The sequence below is a fragment of the Lissotriton vulgaris genome, chromosome 10, assembly GCF_964263255.1.
Source record: "Lissotriton vulgaris chromosome 10, aLisVul1.2, whole genome shotgun sequence".
NCBI lineage: Eukaryota > Metazoa > Chordata > Amphibia > Caudata > Salamandridae > Lissotriton > Lissotriton vulgaris.
This window is the reverse complement of record NC_141698.1, coordinates 364,117,879-364,137,202: the sequence shown is the minus strand read 5'-3', so window position 1 is coordinate 364,137,202 and position 19,324 is coordinate 364,117,879. Positions and strand designations below refer to the sequence as shown.

Here is a 19,324-nt window from a genome sequence, read left to right as displayed (position 1 = left end):
AAAGTATTCTATGGGCATCCTCAGAGAGTCCAAAAGACCTTCTACCAGGAAATCCTACACTTTCAAATAGAAGTGGTTTTACTTGTGGTGTGCCCAAAATTATCATCATCCAATTTTGGGTCAAGAGCATGTGAGTTTACCTTATCTCCTCCTTTTAGCGAAGTCTGGTGTACAGTTTTCCTCCATAACGGTACATCTCCAAGCCATTACCGCTTACAGAGAGTCTCCCACACAGATTTCTTTATTTCAAATGCCTGTGGTCAAAGATTTTTTAGAAGGGCTAAAAAAAGTATTCCCTCATGTAAGATCACCTCCGCCGCTGTGGGAACTTAATATTGTTCTCTCAAAACTCATGGGCACTCCTTTCGAGCCTCAATACAAGGCTTCTTTACAACACCTCAGATTGAAAGCAGCATTTCTAGTGGCTATCATTTAAGCAAACTGGCCCAGTGAGATCTAGTCACTATGTGGTAAAGAGCCCTATACAGTGTTTCGTGGTAACAGGGTGGTCATGAGAGGGAATCCTATTGTCCTTCCCAAGGTGGTTTCTGATTTTCACATAAACCAAAGTATATTTCTTAGCCAACATTCTTTCCTATCCCATCCACCCTAGCAGAGAGGGCTTTGCATTCCTCAAATATCAAGCGCGTACTCAAGTTTTTCCTAGGTAAAACAAAAGATATCCGGAAATCTGACCATCTTTTTGTCAACTATGGTCCAATGAGAACAGGCATAGCTTCCTCCAAGCAGACCATCTCTATGTGGATAGGATCCTGTATAATGCTTTCCTACCAGTTAGTCAACAAACATTTAACGGCTGTGCCTAAGGCCCATTCTACTAGGGGAAAGGCACGAACACCTGCTCTATTGCGAAATGTACCCATTTCCGAGTTCTGTAAGGCTGCAACATGGAAATCGGTACACACTTTTACCAGGCATTACTATATAGACTCAGGCACTCAGTCAGATACTCGAGTAGAGCAGGCCTCTTGAAGGATTTTTTTTTCGAAAAATGTAACAGCTGTTTCGAATGTTCTGGATTCATCCGCAGGTGTGTGGGTTGGGCTTGCTATTCTGTTGACTTTAATATTTCTTTTAGAAAAAAGGTTGAAGTACAATTTAAACCTGCTACTTCTGCTGATACTTCTGTGGTGCTGGAATAATTGAAAGCCATAGGCCAATAGTTAAAGGTTTAAACCAGTGGAGCTGGTCTAGTGCCGAAGAGATGTGATCTGTTCTTTCGACTCTCAAAAACCATCCCACAGCTGCAACTTGCACACATCGAAGCCTGTCTATAGTGTACTTAGGGAGTAATTGGCAAAAGCTGATTCAATAGCCCAATCCCCCAGAAATAAATAAATGCGCTGCTAGGACCAGTTAGCAAAATGACAGAAATTGGAGAATATGTGCCAATGTTGTCTTATAGAAGAAGCATGTTTTACATGGCTGTGATTTCTACATTCAGGGTGATCCTAAGGATCATCACCATTCCCAGTTTTCTGATAGGCAAATAGGGCTCAAAGCAAAGGCCCAATGGAACACACTAAGGACCTCTCACTTTGCCCGATTGGCTGGATTGAACTTTAAAAAGTTGTACAACATCCACCATCTTATTGTAAAAGTGCACCATTATAGAAAAAGAGGCGGCAGGGTCACTGCTTTCTTCTTTCCAGATACTGGTAGTTTAATCTTTGTATAATTTTAATACATGTAAACTCGTGCTCTGTAGGCGGCTAACAGTTACTCAACAATTTATGTAAACTGTAGAGTAGAGAGAAGATGGTGGATACCTGAGGTAATTGCACCTGAGTAGACACTGGATTTGTAACAATGGAGCAAAACAACTCAACTTATATAAGCAATTCCTACGAGGGCCGTTCCCTTTACACAAACATCAGAGAAGTGACGCAAGACAATAGGTTTGATGATGATGTTTTCAAGTCAGCAGAGACCTCTGATAAACTCAATGCACTGACTCTGGTGTCATCAACTCCATCCAGAGTTTGTCTAGCACTCACTGTACCAATGATTCTGTGCTGTGGTGAAACTCCATCCTGAAGGATGAAGAAGAAGCTCTTTTTACAAGCAGTTTAAAGGGAAATCAAGTATTGAAATGGGGACTAAAATTAGCCAGTTCTTCAGGGTCAGCAGAGGCACATTATCGCCAGTCAGCAGAGTGATTGGTACGCCTCTCCTCTACTGACTCAGCCATAAACTTATTGCTACTAAGTTTCCTAGGTTTACACCAGGTTTGTTTTTAAGGACATCAACCTAATCGATTGCAGAAGACCTACAAATCGCAGAACTAAGAACTTCTGGAATTAATTCACCACCCCAATACCCGAAAGATGCGAGTAGATTCATAGATTTGGTGGCATAGCCATGAACTGGAAATCGAAGATCAAACTGGAAGTTATAAATTGGCGAAAGTAAAGGTGAACTGGGCCACCAAGAGAGCAAAACATTGCTTAGGGATAGGAGGAAGGGCCTCGGACGAGAAGCGGGAGTGCTTGGATATATTTTGAATAGACTGAAAGCCAGTTAGACCCAGAAATAAATAATGGCTGGTTGAAGAGAAATCAAAATGACAAAAGAAGAACACTGTAAATACGGGTAAAAAGGAGGTTGACACATAGCTGATTTTGATTGCGTAAGCTAGATCTCAAATAAAGGACAAATGCATAGTACCAGGAAAAATGAACCTGTTCATTTTTAGTGGGCTGAAAGAGGTGTGGGACACTGAAGTGGGCACAGCTTACAAAGTGTTATCAAGAACATTTTGAAATAGTCATGGTTGCTGTATTTAAGGGTGTGTTGAATGTATGTGGTGTAAAAACACAATGTCCTCCTTCTCCTTCTCTTCTTAGTCATTCTGGTCATGGTCCTGCCAGCTGTGGCCCTCCTAGTCCTGATCTGCCTGGTCTTACTGACCATGGACCTTTTGGTCCTCCTGGCCGCCATGGTCCTTTTGGTCCTCCTGGCCATGGTCCTTTTGGTCCTCCTGGCCATGGTCCTTCAGGTACTGGAAGTCCTTCTAGCACAGGTTCTCCAGGTTCTGTACCACCTGGCTCTGGTCCTTCTGGGTGCTTTCTTCTTGTTGCATCTTGTCCTCCTCTTACTGGTCCTAATTTACTGTTCTTAGTCCTGTGGTCTAGTTCCTGTTCTTCCTGGTAGGTCAGGACCTGCTAGTGGTTCTAATGGATGAGTTGTTTACCCCCCTGGTGTTCCTCCTGGTCCACCTCCTCCTGCTTCTGTCCCCTATATCTGGTTCTGATCCTTCAGCACCCAGAGCCCTTGCATTCTTGGACCCCGTCCCACTTGTCCTAATGATTCTGGTCCTTGTCCTCGTAGCCCTGACACATTCTCCCTGGTCATTCTCGCTTCGTACCTCCTTGCTCTGCACTTTCTGGTTATGTTCCCCATAGTCTATGCCATCCTGGCCATGGTCCCCCTGGTCCAAATACTCTTTATCTGGCAGCTTGCCATTCTTGTGCTCATGGGGCACTTAGAGGTTCTGGTCGTCCACTTTCTGGTCCTTCTTATCTTCATCTTTCAGATCCTCTTTCTGTTGGTCCAGTTGAAGATATTGTATATATCATTTGTTCCCAATTAGTGTTATAGAAGACCGTACTTCTTTTCGGATATTAACCACACCATTTTCTCCATTACATACATCGCTTCGATTGTATTTCTCCTACTCTGCAAGATCCTCAACTGGCTTTTCAGGAATTGGCAAAGTGAATCAAACCATCCCTTATTGCTCCCTAAAATTTAGATTTCCCTGTTGTTGATCTTTTGCTGTTTGAGTTCTATTGTCAAGTATTTCACCACCACACACCACTTCTTTATACCAACTATTTCTACCTCTGAGCTCAAGTCCAAGTTTTCAACTTTTACATTGATTTGTAATTTAGGTGGCCTTCTTCTATACGAGTTGTTGCTGCCAACGACATTCCTCTATATACTGCTCTTCCAGGACCTTCAGATTTTAGCCCTCCTAGTCCTCACTCTTCTGTTGGCCGTGGATCACTGCAGGAACTTCACATTCACAGCTGGCAACCAACAATGCTTCTCTGAATTGTTTTGCTGATGGGTGCCTGCCAATACTTCTACTCAGACATGCAGTTTACATGGAACACTGTGTGAGTGGCAAACCTCGAAGCACTAAGAAAAGTCCTCTCGTCAGTCTGATTTGCAAGCAGTGATTTTAAGTACACTAGAATGACGAGAGTTAACAGTCAAGTTGCAGATGGTTGTTACGAAAGAGGTGCTGTGAGCAGGAGGAGGGTACATTTGTAGATCGGGGATCTTGTCTTTGGTGAAAGGCTGTGTTTGACTAGGAGAGCTTCACATTGCTGACAAGTTATGCAGGTGCAGCGATCCATCACGAGACACTGCCGTTCACCAGCCCTTTTATTCAGGCAATTTGTATTCTACTGGTATTGTGTATTATAAAATGGGAGCTACGTCATAATCTAGCCAAGTTTCATTGATGAGGAGGCAATCTAGATACATGTCCATGATGAGGTCATTATGTAAAGTCTGTATTTTATATAAATCTTGCTTTGATGAGCATGCCTCTTTGGTATTGTGTTATTGATGTAGGTTTTATCAGCTGGTTGTTTGGCCATTTTGGGTGCCATTGTGTATTCAGCCATCTTATGTTTGGGTGTATCCTCTTCTATAATGTTGAACTATTGATGCCTGATAGTCAGCATGTCTGCTATTCGTTGTATCTCTTGTGTTTTACTACTTGGAGTTGGCATGCTTGAGCTGGTGTCGAAGGAGGCTGATGACAATCAATGAGTAGAGAAAACCTATCACGGAGTACATATTGATAATATTGATGGGCTGTAAGGCAAAGGTGGAAGTCAGCAGAAACCCAATTAAGTGATTCAAGCATATTAACAGGGTTCTCTACCAGGGCATCCTCATCAATAGTCAAAAGCATTAGAATATTCCCGCCCATGCGCGGGACCCCGGAAACAATATATTATATGTGCCCCACATATATATACTCATATATATATATATATATATATATATATATATATATATATATATATATATATATATATATATATATATATATATATAAGCAATTGCAGCCAAATAAACAGTAGAGCTGAATTATGCTGTAAAGACTTTCCACCATACATGAACATCTGCATTAGAAACTTGAGAAACAACACCAAAGATTGTTTAGAAACTGTTTTAATGCTTAGAAAGCAGTAGAAATTCTTATAACTCACTGAAAGCATAGAAAGCTCCCAGGCTGCATTGCAAACACACAGTCTAAAAAGACTGAAAAGCTAACCTGTAGCTGCATGTAATAAAAAACTGACACCGTGCCTTTAAGGCACTCATGACCCCCAGTATCCCATCATGCCTCAGGGGTGACAGTTGGGTCAGTTGTTCTTTCCGGCTCCTTCAGGAAGGACCCTGGTAACACAGCTCCACTCATTTCTGGCTTTTCTGACAGAAATTTGCTTCAATTTTCTAACTTTTGGACTTACTTTGACTTTTAACACCTTGTCAAGTAAGGTTTCTGTCTTTTTAGACAGTTTTTGTGTGGCATTTTATTTTAAAATGCCTTCTCTTTTTGACAACTGTCCTTCTTGTGGCAACAAGAAGGCAAAATCAGACAGTCATGATGTCTGTATACTTTGCTTGCCTGATCATCATGATCCTAAGGACTGTCCTCACTGCGAACGCCTGTCTGAGAGAACTCTCAAGGACAGAGAAAGAAACCGCATTTATGGACTGGCTCAAAGGTCCACCAGAGGAAGATCTCCAGTGAAGAAGGGCAGTAAGAGGGCCAGAAGTCCTTCTAAAGGCAAGTCTTCACGTCCTTCAACTTCAACGTCGGGCTCGGCGCTGAAGAAACATCTACCGGTGAGTTTTCCAGCTGAAAAACGACCATCGACGGCGGGCTCGCCGTTGAAAAGAAGATCAGGTTCGTCACCGACGTCGAGGACGCTAGCTCCGTCGGTGAAATCCCCTCCGCCGTCGTCAACCAGGCGACGATCGGCGTCGAGGGAGGTCACGCCTCCGCCCTCATCAACAGGGCGGCGATCGGCGTCGAGGCCAGTGACTCCTCCGCCGTCGTCAACCGGGCGGCGATCGGCGTCGAGGAACAAGACCCCTCCGCCGTCGTCAACCAGGCGATGTTCGGCGTCTAGGGCAAGGATCCCTCCGTCGTCGCCATCTCGACGACGTTTGGAGTCGAGGACCAGGACCCCTCCGCGATCGTCAACTCGGCGACGATTGGCGTCGAGGACCAAGTACCCTCCGCCGTCGTCAACCCGGCGACAATCGGCGTCGAGGGGCGGCACACCTCCGCCGTCGCCATCTCGACGACGATCGGTGTCGAGAAGCATGACTCCCCCGCCGACGTCAACAAGGCGACATCCGGCGTCGAGGACCAAGACCCCTCCGCCGTCGACAACCAGGCGTCGATCGGCGTCGAGGAGGCGATCTCCGTCGATGTCTCGTCGACGTTCGGCGTCGAACGTCCAGGGTTCCTCCGCCGTCGTCACGTAAACACTCGACGTCGAGGGAGAAAGCTCCGTCGTCGGCAAGTCATCGCCGTTCGACGTCGAGAGACCATCGTTCTTCGCATCACTCATTCTCAAGACATCCGACGTCGGAAGTGAATGCTCCGTCGACGCCCCGGAGGCGGTCGGCGTCGAGGGGAAGAGTTCCATCGTCGATGCATGGCGGTTCGACGTTGAGGCACCATTCTTAACCGTCGAGAGCTGGATCGATGTCAAGGCACTCTGCGATTCTGGTTGCGAAATCAGCTTCGCGTCACTCATCTTCCCAGTCTTCTGGTTCCTCCAGATCATCTGCAAACACCAGAAGTCCTGTCCGGAAATCTCCTCCACGTCGGTCAGAGGTTCCTGCTCCTGGGGTGAGGCTGTCCCCTAGATGGAATGCGCCGCTGCAAAATTGGCAGGACTCGGGGGGCTACGGAACGCCTTTGGCAGTACGTCAGCCCGGAACATAGATCTCTGCTGCAAAGGCTGGTTGCTGAAGTAGACAGAGTCAGTCCTCCCAGACAACAGGCATCACGTTCACCTGAAAGGAGGCCAAATAGATCTCGTTCTCCAAGAAGGGAGGAACGTCCAAGAAGATCTCGTTCTCCAAGGAGAGAGGAACGTCCAAGAAGATCTCGTTCTCCAAGGAGAGAGGAACGTCCCAGAAGGTCTCGTTCTCCAAGAAGGGAAGAGCGTTCCAGAAGATCGGGCGAGAGGCAACACAGTTCCCATCGGAGGAGTAGAAGAACTCCTTCCACCTCTTCTACTTCCTCTACCCAATCTTCCACTAGGGATTACTCCCCTACAGACAGCCCTATCTCCAGAGTCTCTCCAGTGGACGACATCAATACCTATCTGGATGTCCTGCAGAGAGGGGCTAAGAAATTAAATATTGAGATGGCTGTCCCACAAGTGACTACCACAGGAATTTTTGAGACATTGCACCAAAAATCTTCTTCCCGTCCGTTACTTCCTTTAGTCCCAGGAATCATGGAACCAGTCAAGAGCATTTTCCTCACCCCTGCAACCATCAGAGCAGTGCCGGCTCGTATACAGAAGAAATACAAGCCTGCTGATTCAGACCCAATCTTTGTCAAATCTGATCCACCAGCAGATTCAGTGATTGTGGCAGCGGCTCAAAAGACACATGCAGTTGCTCCTTCATCTTCTGTCCCGCCAGATAAGGACAGTAAGACACAGGACTCATGGTGTCACAAAGTTTGTAATGCTGCCGCTTCTGCCCTGAAGGTATCCAGTGCGTCCGCGCTGCATGGAAGGTATGACAGAGCCTTATGGGACTTGATGGAGCGCTTCAAAGCCAAGCTTCCGAAAGAAGACCAAAAGGACTTTGAAGAAACACTAACGGAAGGCAGTCTGGTAGCAAACCAAATGATAAGCACCGCGGCGGACGGTGCAGTGTTGGCGGCGTACTCTTATTCACATGGAGTATGCGCCAGAAGGTCTTCTTGGTTGCGCTTAACAGGCCTTAAACCGGATGCTCAACAATGCATCTTGAATCTCCCTTTCTCTGGGTCCTCTCTCTTCGGGGAACACGCAGATGAGGAAATGACCCGGATGAAGACCGAACTGGACACGGTAAAAGCGGTCGGTTTGGAGAAGAAGAAAGAATTCAAACGACGCTTCAAATCCAACAAGGGCAGAGGGGCTCAACAGAGGGTATAAACCCCTCAGTGGTCCCAGAACAAAAATCAGGGAAAATCCCACTTTCGAGGAGGAAAATCCAACAGGGGTAGAGGAGGTCATCAGCAGTCCTCGTCCACGACGAGAGGAGGGAAAGCTTGAGCAGTGGCTTCCTCTGGCGCTGTTACCCACTCCAGTGGGAGGAAGTGTTTCGCAACAGGGTCAGCATCACAAAAGATCGTTGGGTGCTGAATATACTGCACAATGGATATGCACTACGTTTCAGTGCGATCCCAAAGTCCATACCTCCGAAAAAGTCTCGCCCTTACCACCTAAACCTTCGCCGAAGAGAGGTAAAGTCTCTTCTTCAAAAAAGAGCCATCGAGGAGGTGCCTCCCTCTCAAAGGGGAAAAGGAGTCTACTCCAGATACTTTCTTGTCCCCAAAAAGATCAGGAGGACAAGTTCAGACCCATCTTGGACCTTCGCCTTCTGAACAAGGTGGTGGTCAAAGAAAAGTTCCGCATGTTGGCTTTTCACCAAATATGTCCACATCTTCAATTAGGGGATTGGATGTGTTCGGTGGATTTGCAAGATGCGTACTTTCATATTCCAATCGCCCTTCGCCATCGGAAGTACTTGAGATTCGTGGTAGGAAGCAAGCACTACCAGTACAAAGTGCTGCCCTTCGGACTCAAGTCAGCACCACGAGTCTTCACCAAATGCATGGCAGTGGTTGCGGCTTATCTACACAAGCAGGGGCTCTTCGTCTATCCATACCTGGACGACTGGCTCCTAAAAGGCTCATCTCCCCAACAGGTACTCAGCGACTTTCAACTGTGCCTACAGCAGTTACACAAGCTAGGCCTCCATGTGAACATGGAGAAGTCTGTCCAAAAACCAACCCAGAGCATCCACTGCCTGGGGGCAGTTCTGGACACAAGTTTGGGGAAAGTGTTTCCTTCGGAGGAGAGACTATCATCTATGAAGCAGAAGTGCAGGACTCTCCTCCAGTCTCGGAATCCAGCAGTCAGACTGTTAGCTTCGCTGCTGGGCTCCATGGCGTCCTGCATTTTTCTGATACCAAATGCCAGACTGAGAATGCGGCCTCTGCAGCAGGCTCTAGAGGACCAGTGGGACCAAGCGACAGGGAATTGGGAGGATCGATCAGTCTGTCCAAGGCAGCGAGGACTTCCATCCTGTGGTGGACTCGCCCGCAGAATGTGTTCCTGGGTGTGCCGTTTCACCAACCTCTTCCGACACTGTCCGTGGTCACAAGCGCTTCTCTAGAGGGCTGGGGGGCACACATGGGATGCCTTCAAATTCAAGGTCGGTGGTCAACTCAGCCCCAAACCTACCACATCAACATGCTGGAGCTTCGGGCAGTTCATCTGGCTCTCAAGGCTTTTCTTCCAGCTATAAACACTGACTCAGTCCTAGTTCAGACAGACAATACCACCACCATGTTCTATCTGAACAAACCAGGAGGCACACAATCTCGCCCTCTCTCCCTGGAGGCTCAGGTGATCTGGCACTGGCTTCTGGCTCGGGGCCTATCAGTAGTGGCAGTACACCTTCCAGGCGAATTAAACACCAAGGCAGACGCACTCAGCAGACACTTCGAAGATCAGCCAGACTGGGTGCTAAACGACGAAGTGGTAGAAGAGCTCTTTCGTTGTTGGGGTCGTCCAACCATAGACTTGTTTGCAGACGACGAAAAGGCAAAATGCCACGCCTTCGCGTCCAGATTCCACCGACCAGGGACGCAGGGGAATGCTCTCCTGATGGATTGGTCAGGAACATTTGCTTACGCGTTTCCGCCCCTGGCTCTGATACCGAAGGTAGTGTCCAAGCTCCTCCGGTCGGACATGGAGATGATCTTGATAGCTCTGGATTGGCCTCGGCAGTGGTGGTACCCGGACCTTCTGCATCTGTCTGTGTGCCCACACAGACGACTTCCTTGCAGACCGGACCTGTTGAGCAAAATGAACGGGAGAATACTGCATCCCAACCTCCCATCACTGAACCTGACAGCATGGCTCCTGAGGTCCTGCAATATGGGCACCTGAACCTGCCTCCCGAATGTATGCACATTTTAAGAGAGGCTAAGAGACCTTCCACAAGAGCGTCTTATGCGTTCAAGTGGAAAAGGTTTTACATATGGTGTAGGGATCGTCACCTAGATCCTACTAAAGGGCAGGAGGAGGTAATCCTTCCATACCTCCTTTCCTTGGAAACTTCTGGGTTGAAATATGCTTCCATTAGAGTGCGTCTGTCAGCCATAGTAGCGTACAGAAAATCACCTAATTAGATTTCTTTCTTTCAGGTTCCGGTGGTCAAGGATTTCCTACAGGGGTTGAAAAAAGTCTATCCCCCTGTGTGAAATCCTTCTCCTCCTTGGGAATTGAACCTGGTTCTATCCAGGTTAATGTCACCTCTTTTCGAACCCATCCACAAGGCCTCTTTGCAACATCTCTCTTGGAAAGCAGCCTTTTTAGTGGCGATTACGTCAGCGTGCAGAGTAAGTGAGATACAAGCGCTCTGTACAAAGGAACCATATACTGTTTTCCACCACAATAGAGTATTTCTGAGAGCTCATCCATCCTTCTTGCCTAAGGTGGTTTCTGATTTTCATATAAATCAGTCTATTTCCCTCCATTTTTTCCAAATCCTACGACCCCAGCCGAGCGGTCACTGCACTCCTTGGATCTTAAGAGAGTGCTCAAGTTCTATTTGGAAAAGACCAAGGGGATCAGGAAGACGGATCAACTTTTTGTGAACTATGGTTCAATGAGAACGGGCTTTCCAGCGGCCAAGAGATCCATCTCCAGATGGATTGTCTCCTGCATTAAATTGGCCTATCAGCTTGCAGGCAAACCTTTATTGATGTCACCCAAAGCGCATTCTACTAGAGGGAAAGCGGCCACAGTGGCTTTCTTACATGACATTCCTATGTCAGAGATATGCAAGGCTGCAACCTGGAAATCAGTTCATACCTTTACGAGGCATTACTGTCTAGAATCTGATTCCAGGGCCGATACTCAAGTAGGGCAAGCCTCCTTGAGGAATCTGTTTGGGTAGCCTATGGCCTACTCAGGCTTGTTTATGAGATTACTGTCTAGTTATTCCTTTGCCCGCAGGGATGAGGTGAGGCTCGCTATTCTATTCTAATGCTTATGACTATTGATGAGGATCCCCTGGAAGAGAAGGATAAGTTACTTACCTGTAATCCTAGTTCTCTTCCAGGGGTATCCTCCTCAAAGTCATAAACAACCCTCCCGCCTCCCCGGGCAAAGGACATTCGTTAATGAGGAGATATTGTTAACCTATTTGTTACTTAGTTTTTTCAGTCTCCGAAAAGAACAACTGATCCAACTGTCACCCCTGAGGCATGATGGGATACTGGGGGTCATGAGTGCCTTAAAGGCACAGTGTCAGTTTTTTATTCCATGCAGCTACAGGTTAGCTTTTCAGTCTTTTTAGACTGTGTGTTTGCAATGCAGCCTGGGAGCTTTCTATGCTTTCAGTGAGTTATGAGAATTTCTACTGCTTTCTTTGTATATATATATATATATAAGTCCGCTCCAACAGTCCCTCCCCGCAATGATCGGGAAACAGGAGGCAGCACTCCAAAGATAGGGTTCACAAAGTTTTAATCTCACAGCAAAGCGCTTTCGGCACTCGGCCTTCGTCAGTAATGAGACAGTAGGAAGTTCCAAACATCATTCATTTAAACTTCCGCGTTGCACGAGTAATAAACATAAAGATAGGACTCTAATTAGAATCGGCATCCGCCATCTTAGAGTGGATATGGATGTATTGCGTTAAACGGTTATGTTAGCAATAGTGCATAAATCAATATATGAATGCAAAAAGCCTAACTTGGCTATAATCTCCACACAATACAACTGATTCTCATGTGTAGTATTAAATCACGCCCAGGATGGGCAAACATAAATTAAATAAAATTCAAATTCAATCGGCATCCGCCATCTTAGAATGGGTTCAAGTATACAGATGTAAAAGCTTGGTGTAATCATTGGATAATGATGCTCACTAGAGCCGTTATGGCTACAATATCTACACAAAGCACATGATCCCCATAAATCTGCATTTATATCACGCCCTGGATGGGCATAAGCAATTCATAGTATCTGCAACGTGCCACAACCCTCATGGACAATATAACTATTGTTAGAAATCAGTTCATCATCACAATTGAAAATTTAGAAACAATCAGAAAACATAAAGCAATGATGCAGTCAATTCAATACTCCATAACTCTGCATATCTTAGATTTATGGGGATCATGTGCTTTGTGTAGATATTGTAGCCATAACGGCTCTAGTGAGCATCATTATCCAATGATTACACCAAGCTTTTACATCTGTATACTTGAACCCATTCTAAGATGGCGGATGCCGATTGAATTTGAATTTTATTTAATTTATGTTTGCCCATCCTGGGCGTGATTTAATACTACACATGAGAATCAGTTGTATTGTGTGGAGATTATAGCCAAGTTAGGCTTTTTGCATTCATATATTGATTTATGCACTATTGCTAACATAACCGTTTAACGCAATTCATCCATATCCACTCTAAGATGGCGGATGCCGATTCTAATTAGAGTCCTATCTTTATGTTTATTACTCGTGCAACGCGGAAGTTTAAATGAATGATGTTTGGAACTTCCTACTGTCTCATTACTGACGAAGGCCGAGTGCCGAAAGCACTTTGTTGTGAGATTAAAACTTTGTGAACCCTATCTTTGGAGTGCTGCCTCCTGTTTCCCGATCATTGCGGGGAGGGACTGTTGGAGCGGACATTGTTGTCGGGTGCACCCCCGACTGGCAGGCACCCGCCTCTGAGTGCTACAGGCTGGTGCGAGTGGAGCTGTTATATATATATATATATATATATATATATATATATATATATATATATATATATATATATGTATATATATGTGGGGCACATATAATATATTGTTTCCGGAGTCCCGCGCTTTGGCGGGAATATTCTAATGCTTATGCCTTTGATGAGGATACCCCTGGAAGAGAACTAGGATTACAGGTAAGTAACTAATCCTTCTGAAACCAGCAGGTGGCTAGAAGATGTCTTGTTAGAGTGGGTTTGAATTCTGTGAAGGAGGCTACCATTCGTATATTAGTTGGGGAGAGACGCTCCGTGCTCAGCAAGGGTAATCAACAGCATATGCACGTGCATGCACAGACACACACACTGAGAAAAGAGTAACCAGGCAATATGGTACAATATTGCCATGGGTTTATAAATAAATGTCACACAAAATCAGTGATGACAATATAGGATCATATTACATGTTACCCATAATGTATTTTCATACATATTACATATTATTATTTGGTGTAGTTACTTTGAAAAATGTTTTCTTCAAAGAGAAACTAAACTGGACACAGTATGTACCACACTGCCACATAATGTATGACCGAATTTTAAGATCTTTCAAAAAAATACTTTCTAGCTAAAATGTATGAAAAACAATACTTCCATAGATTTGGCCGCATATTGTGCATTTTTGCCGCATAATTTATGTAATGTAGCTCCATAGTTTGGTCCTCTGTGTTCCAAATCCCAGTAGCCATAACAGCAGTAGAGCGTGACAGAATAGTTTAGGACTGCCATAAGGATGATGAACAGGTGAATATTTCAGTGTGTTGGATAAGGTTTGGGAAATATTTTCAAAAGAATGGCATAATTACTTTGATTTACAGTTTCAGGTGTGGGTGTTACTGGACAATAATTGCATTGACACCTGTAGCACTTTTTTGTAAGAAAATTACCTTGTATTTGGTAGTGTCCACAATGATTGTGTGTGTGTGGTTTTATTGTCTATTATTTAGATTTTTATATAGTTAGTGTAATTAATTTTATCATATCAGTATTAGTTTTTTGCATGTTTGTTTTGCCTCTTTGGTGGAGACCACCATAACCATGTATTCATTAGTTTGAAATATGCACTTGCAAGCTATGCATTCTATGCCTTCAATCTCTTACCTCTTTGTACCGATGGGCCTTCCTAAGCTTCTCTCTCAGAAGTCTTTTCCCTCTGTTCCATTTTCTTATTAACGCTTAATCCCTAACACCCTTCCTCCTATGCTGCTTGTTGTTTGAGAAAATTGGAGGATCAGTTCTAAAAATGGCAGTGTTTCTGCTTGTTTTGTCAACGTAATTATATGCAAAATTTATTTCACAATGAAATCAATGTACAAAGTAACTGTTTCGTAACTTATTTGGGAACCAGTTCCTGGTCAAAGTTATGATTTGACCAACCACGCCTATTTCAGTGCAAGTCCTCAGGGTTGTCACATGATGCCATCCACACTGGTGCGGAAAGTCTCAACATTAATTTCTTTCACTATGTCTTCTGATACTAGCAGTGGTAATAGTGTTTTTATTTATTTGCTCTTTAGGTTATTACCCGACTGCTGGACCTCACACGCCCATGGGATATTACCCCCCGGCTGCTACGCATTTCCCATCTCCTGGTGCACCAACTGCTGCTGTTTTAGTGCCTCCAGGTGCTGCCACTACAGTGACTGTGCTGCAGGGGGAGATCTTCCAGGCCGCCCCGGTGCAGACGGTGTGTCCCCACTGTCAGCAGGCAATCACCACCAAGTTGTCTCACGAGGTTGGTCTCATGAACGTCCTGCTCTGCTTCTTCTGTTGCTTTGTTGGGTAAGTTGCCCCTCATGCTATCTTCTTAATGCTCTGCAACAGTGATGGTGCTTTTCTTCGTATGGGTTGCAAGTGTGAGTGGGGACTGCGACGAATAAGAAGGGCTACAACAAGTAAGGACATTAACAATGCAGTTATATATTCATACATTAAAATGAACAAGTAGAAGCTGATCAAGGGAAACAGCACCATTTACAGAGGTTCTTCCATGTGACTGGATTCCAGTTCATTTATTACACAACCCCCCCCCCCCCTGGCCAGTTCATACAGAGCTCAAACACATATAAATCATTCTTGGCTTTGCCCAAATAGTAGAAATCTGGATGGAACTTCCAGGCTTAGTCCCCTCTAGACGAAAACACATGCATCTCCAAACCAGTTGTAGCCTTATGGGCCTTGTAAGGAAGGTGCAGCTTGATCCCGTTGGAACAGTGTCCACAGGATCCACAACTGTGCATACTTCTCCGCCTCGTCCTGATCTTTCCGCTTCCTGCTTCCTGCTCTACCGCCCTGCAGCAACAGCAACTAGACCGTGCATATGCCTTAACCATGATTATGCGTGGTTAAGACATTTTCGTGGTTTAGACATGTGTGGTACCTCCCTCCTGCGTGATTCAGCCCCACGTAGTTCAAGCTGCGTGGTTCAGGATTTGATCCTGAATTGATGTTGGAAGCAAAACTTAGTAATTATTTAAACGGTACGTGGGAAATTAATAGAGTTTCACATAGGACTGGGCAAATAATGGAGATTGTTGGGGGTATTCATTTAGTCTTGTCCTAAGCTGCAAAGTCTTATCACCCTCTCTTCATGAAGTGACACTGTTCAGTCTCTCCTCCTGAAGTGACACTGTGCTTATGTTCATGCCACACAGCACCTAAGACACAGGACGTGCAATGGACTATGATTCCATTTCTTTCCTTAGAGATGGTAGCAGATGAGGTCCTCAAAAACTGTATGTATACCATACATTTCAAATGTGACAACAGAAAAGATAGTACCAGTTGCTGACGAGGCCTGACAGATTACCTCAGCCATAACCCTGTTGTGCTGAATACCTGTATATTGCTGTGTTCTGAAGTTGGTGAAACTGCATGAGTGGGGGACAGAGGAAGGCAAGAGTAGACCCCAAAAGGCCCCAGGGCTTATACAAAAGCTCATTCCTGATAGCTGAAATTGCACAGGTCAACTGACCCTACCCCACCCCCAGTGATTCACACAGATGATCTCCAACAATATCAAAACATCTAGTAGAAAGGGGAAAATACTTTAGGAGAGACTGTGGAAAGGTACAGGGAACAAGATACAGGACCAGTGTCTCCGCAATCTTACCAACTTCATCAATCAAGCTCTTGGGGTTGATGGATATTCTCGACCTGTACAAAGTTTTATCATTGTGGGGGTGGCAGTGGAGCTTAGTGACCACATTATGGCTATCTTAATCTCTCCAGTATCACAAAGTGTGGTCACGGTAGCAAGCAAAGCTCACGTGTTAAATTATAGTAGCAAAAACATAACACAAATTAGAGGTGGCTTATGTCCACTACAGTGGTATTTTAGTGACACAGCGTATCTGATGCAATTATTTTCAAAGCATTTACAGATAACAGATAAGAGCCATAGAGTTGCTTGTCAAAACAAATGTGCAATATTTTACATTGCTCTGGGTGTGGTAGGGAAGGAAGGAGAGAATCGGGTTGAGTGTTCAAGTGTAGGTAGCGGACAAGGAAAGGTAATAGTGACATATATACATCAACATGATTTGTTGTATACGTTTCCGTGAATGATCAAATGGTCCCAATATCGTACATAACTCAAAAGCGCCTAAAGTGAATTCTATATGGTGTTGCTGGAGTTTGTATTTCAGTGTTGTCAACGTTTCGACCCATCAGGTCAGGACAGGTTGTGATCCTTGAGGTAGGGTTTTCATCAGGACAGTGGGAGCACCTATGAGTAATAAAATGGTGTGTGAAGGTGAGTATTAAAAGTGTGTGTATGCTACTGATGTAGGAGGTAAAAATACCTACTAGTATATTGGACGGAGGAAAGGATCCGCCGTGATTAATGTGAGTGTTGGGTGAATACGCTCCTAAAGTGGGAGAGGGAAAACAAGGAGACCTCACATGAGGCTGGGTGATACATCCCAGAGGTAAATGTTGATATCACAATGACGGGGTAACGTTACTCACTTGAGAAAATTGTTGCAGTCATTGGTGACTTGTAAAGAACGATCAATCGTTTCTTGGAATGAATATTGGGCACATTAAAGGCAATTCGGCAGCAGGGTCCACTTGCAGATGCTCGGAACAATCACCTGATGCCTAGAATCTGAAAAGAAATGCTCATGATGGAGGCTCAGGGACACGGGTAATTAAAACAGAATATGTACTCCAATGAATTCTAATATGGGTGCTAGTCGGCCTAGTTGCCATAATGGTCGGCTGTCAAGATGTGACATATGATGCCGCCATGTGATCCAACATCTCGTTTTGTTTAGTTAAACCTGTATGCGGGTAGGGGTGTTTAAAATAAATCCCTCATTGTAAAACTACCCGTCCGAAGTTGTAGGGGGGAAGAGAGGAAAGGAGACCACCCGGGTAACTGTAAAGTAGGGCGCATGGCTGATTGCAGATGCGAGCCTTACGGGGTCCAAAGAAAAGAAGAGCCGTAGCTCGCTTACCTCAACAACCGGCCTCGGCTCGAGTGTGGAGATCCGGATCTCGGCAGTTAGCCTGCATATGTAGGGTGACTGGGATGGGCGTGAGGACGCTGCTGCGTGCTACGTTATGTTCCGATAATAGTGTGGCAGAGACAGCACAAGTATACAGTACAGGCGTCCTGTACGTGCTAAGTACTGGAGGTAGTAGAGTCAGCACAAGTTGACAAACAATGTCGGGTTGGTGCCTAAACGTGTCACCGCAGTAAGAATATGTGATGCATGTATAGGCATGGATCGAAAGGGGTGCATAGTATCCAAATGGTTTGTCTTATACTATGTGACAGATACTTAATGTAGAACCGTCCCTGGGTGTGTGATCCATATGGGGATCGGTATTCTATGTTAGTGACAATCATGCAAAGGGTTGAAACATCCTTGAGTGTGTGATACCTTAGTCACTTGAGGATATTCAAATCCACGGATTATCTCTAACCCCTTGAGAATAACAATGGGCTCAGAAAGGCATTGAAGACCTGGATTTTTAGTCTCCCTGACACGTGCGCAAGAGCACTAGTACGAGTACCCTGGTCATACTCCTGAAAGCAGCCGGACCAGACTCCAGATCCACTCTGATCTGTGTAGGCGCCAAGATGCTCTTTGGAGTGATAGTCGCGCGGTATAAATACCAATTTACATTACATTACATTACATATGACTAGAATGATATGACATATGAGTTGAATCGTCCCTAAATTTGTGGCATGTTTATCACAACAGGATAGTCAAGTACACAGTTTATCTCTCAACAATGTGAATGACATTTACATTTCTAAAATTATATGACATATGAATTCGACGTCTGAATATTCCTGGATATTGATCGTATTTACAATATAAAAGTACATATCAGGTAACGCATACTTGTATTCAGAGTATTCAGAGAGCATCATTGACATAGAACATGGGAATGCAACTACGCTATTCTGTGGCTAGGTCTGCCAACTGTGCATTAGTGCCTTCCATTTCATTTAGTCCATTGTGAACAGTGTCAAGCAAGAACATCAACTTGCACTCCCTGACATTAAGAATAGGTCCTATATCAGTCACCAACGACTGCAACAATTTTCTCGAGTGAGTAACGTTACCCCGTCATTGTGGCATCAACATTTACCTCTGTGATGTATCACCCAGCCTCATGTGGTGTCTCCTTGTTTTCCCTCTCCCACTTTAGGAGCTTATTCAAGCCCAACACTCACATTGATCACAGCGTATCCTTTCCCCCGTCCGATATACTAGTAGGTATTTTTACCTCCTACATCAGTAGCATACACACACTTTTAATACTCACCTTCACACACCATTTTATTACTCATAGGTGCTCACACTGTCCTGATGAATACCCTACCTCAAGGACCACAACCTGTCCTGACCTGATGGGTCGAAACGTTGACAACACTCAAATACAAACTCCAGCGACACCATATAGAATTCACTTTGGGCGCTTTTGAGTTATGTACGATATTGGGAACATTTGATCATTCACGGAAACGTATACAACAAATCACGTTGATGTATATATGTCACTATGACCTTTCCTTGTCCCCTACCTACACGTGTACACTCTACCCCGATTCCCTCCTTCCTTCCCTACCACACCCAGAGCACTGTAAAATGTTGCACATTTGTTTCGACGAGCAACTCTATGGCTTTTATCTGTTATCTGTAAATGCTTTGAAAATAATTGCATCCGATACGCTGTGTCACTAAAA

General features: G+C 44.9%; 1 protein-coding gene across 2 annotated transcripts in view; it reads left to right on the top strand.

The window, feature by feature from the left end:
* The window catches only part of LOC147685262 (cell death-inducing p53-target protein 1-like), a 220,652-nt gene that overhangs the window by 178,734 nt on the left and 22,594 nt on the right, over positions 1–19,324 (top strand). For both annotated transcript variants that reach the window (XM_086941155.1, XM_086941154.1), the window contains exon 6: positions 14,634–14,898. In XM_086941155.1, coding sequence (XP_086797281.1) covers positions 14,634–14,898 — 265 coding nt within the window. The remainder of the gene's footprint in view (positions 1–14,633; positions 14,899–19,324) is intronic.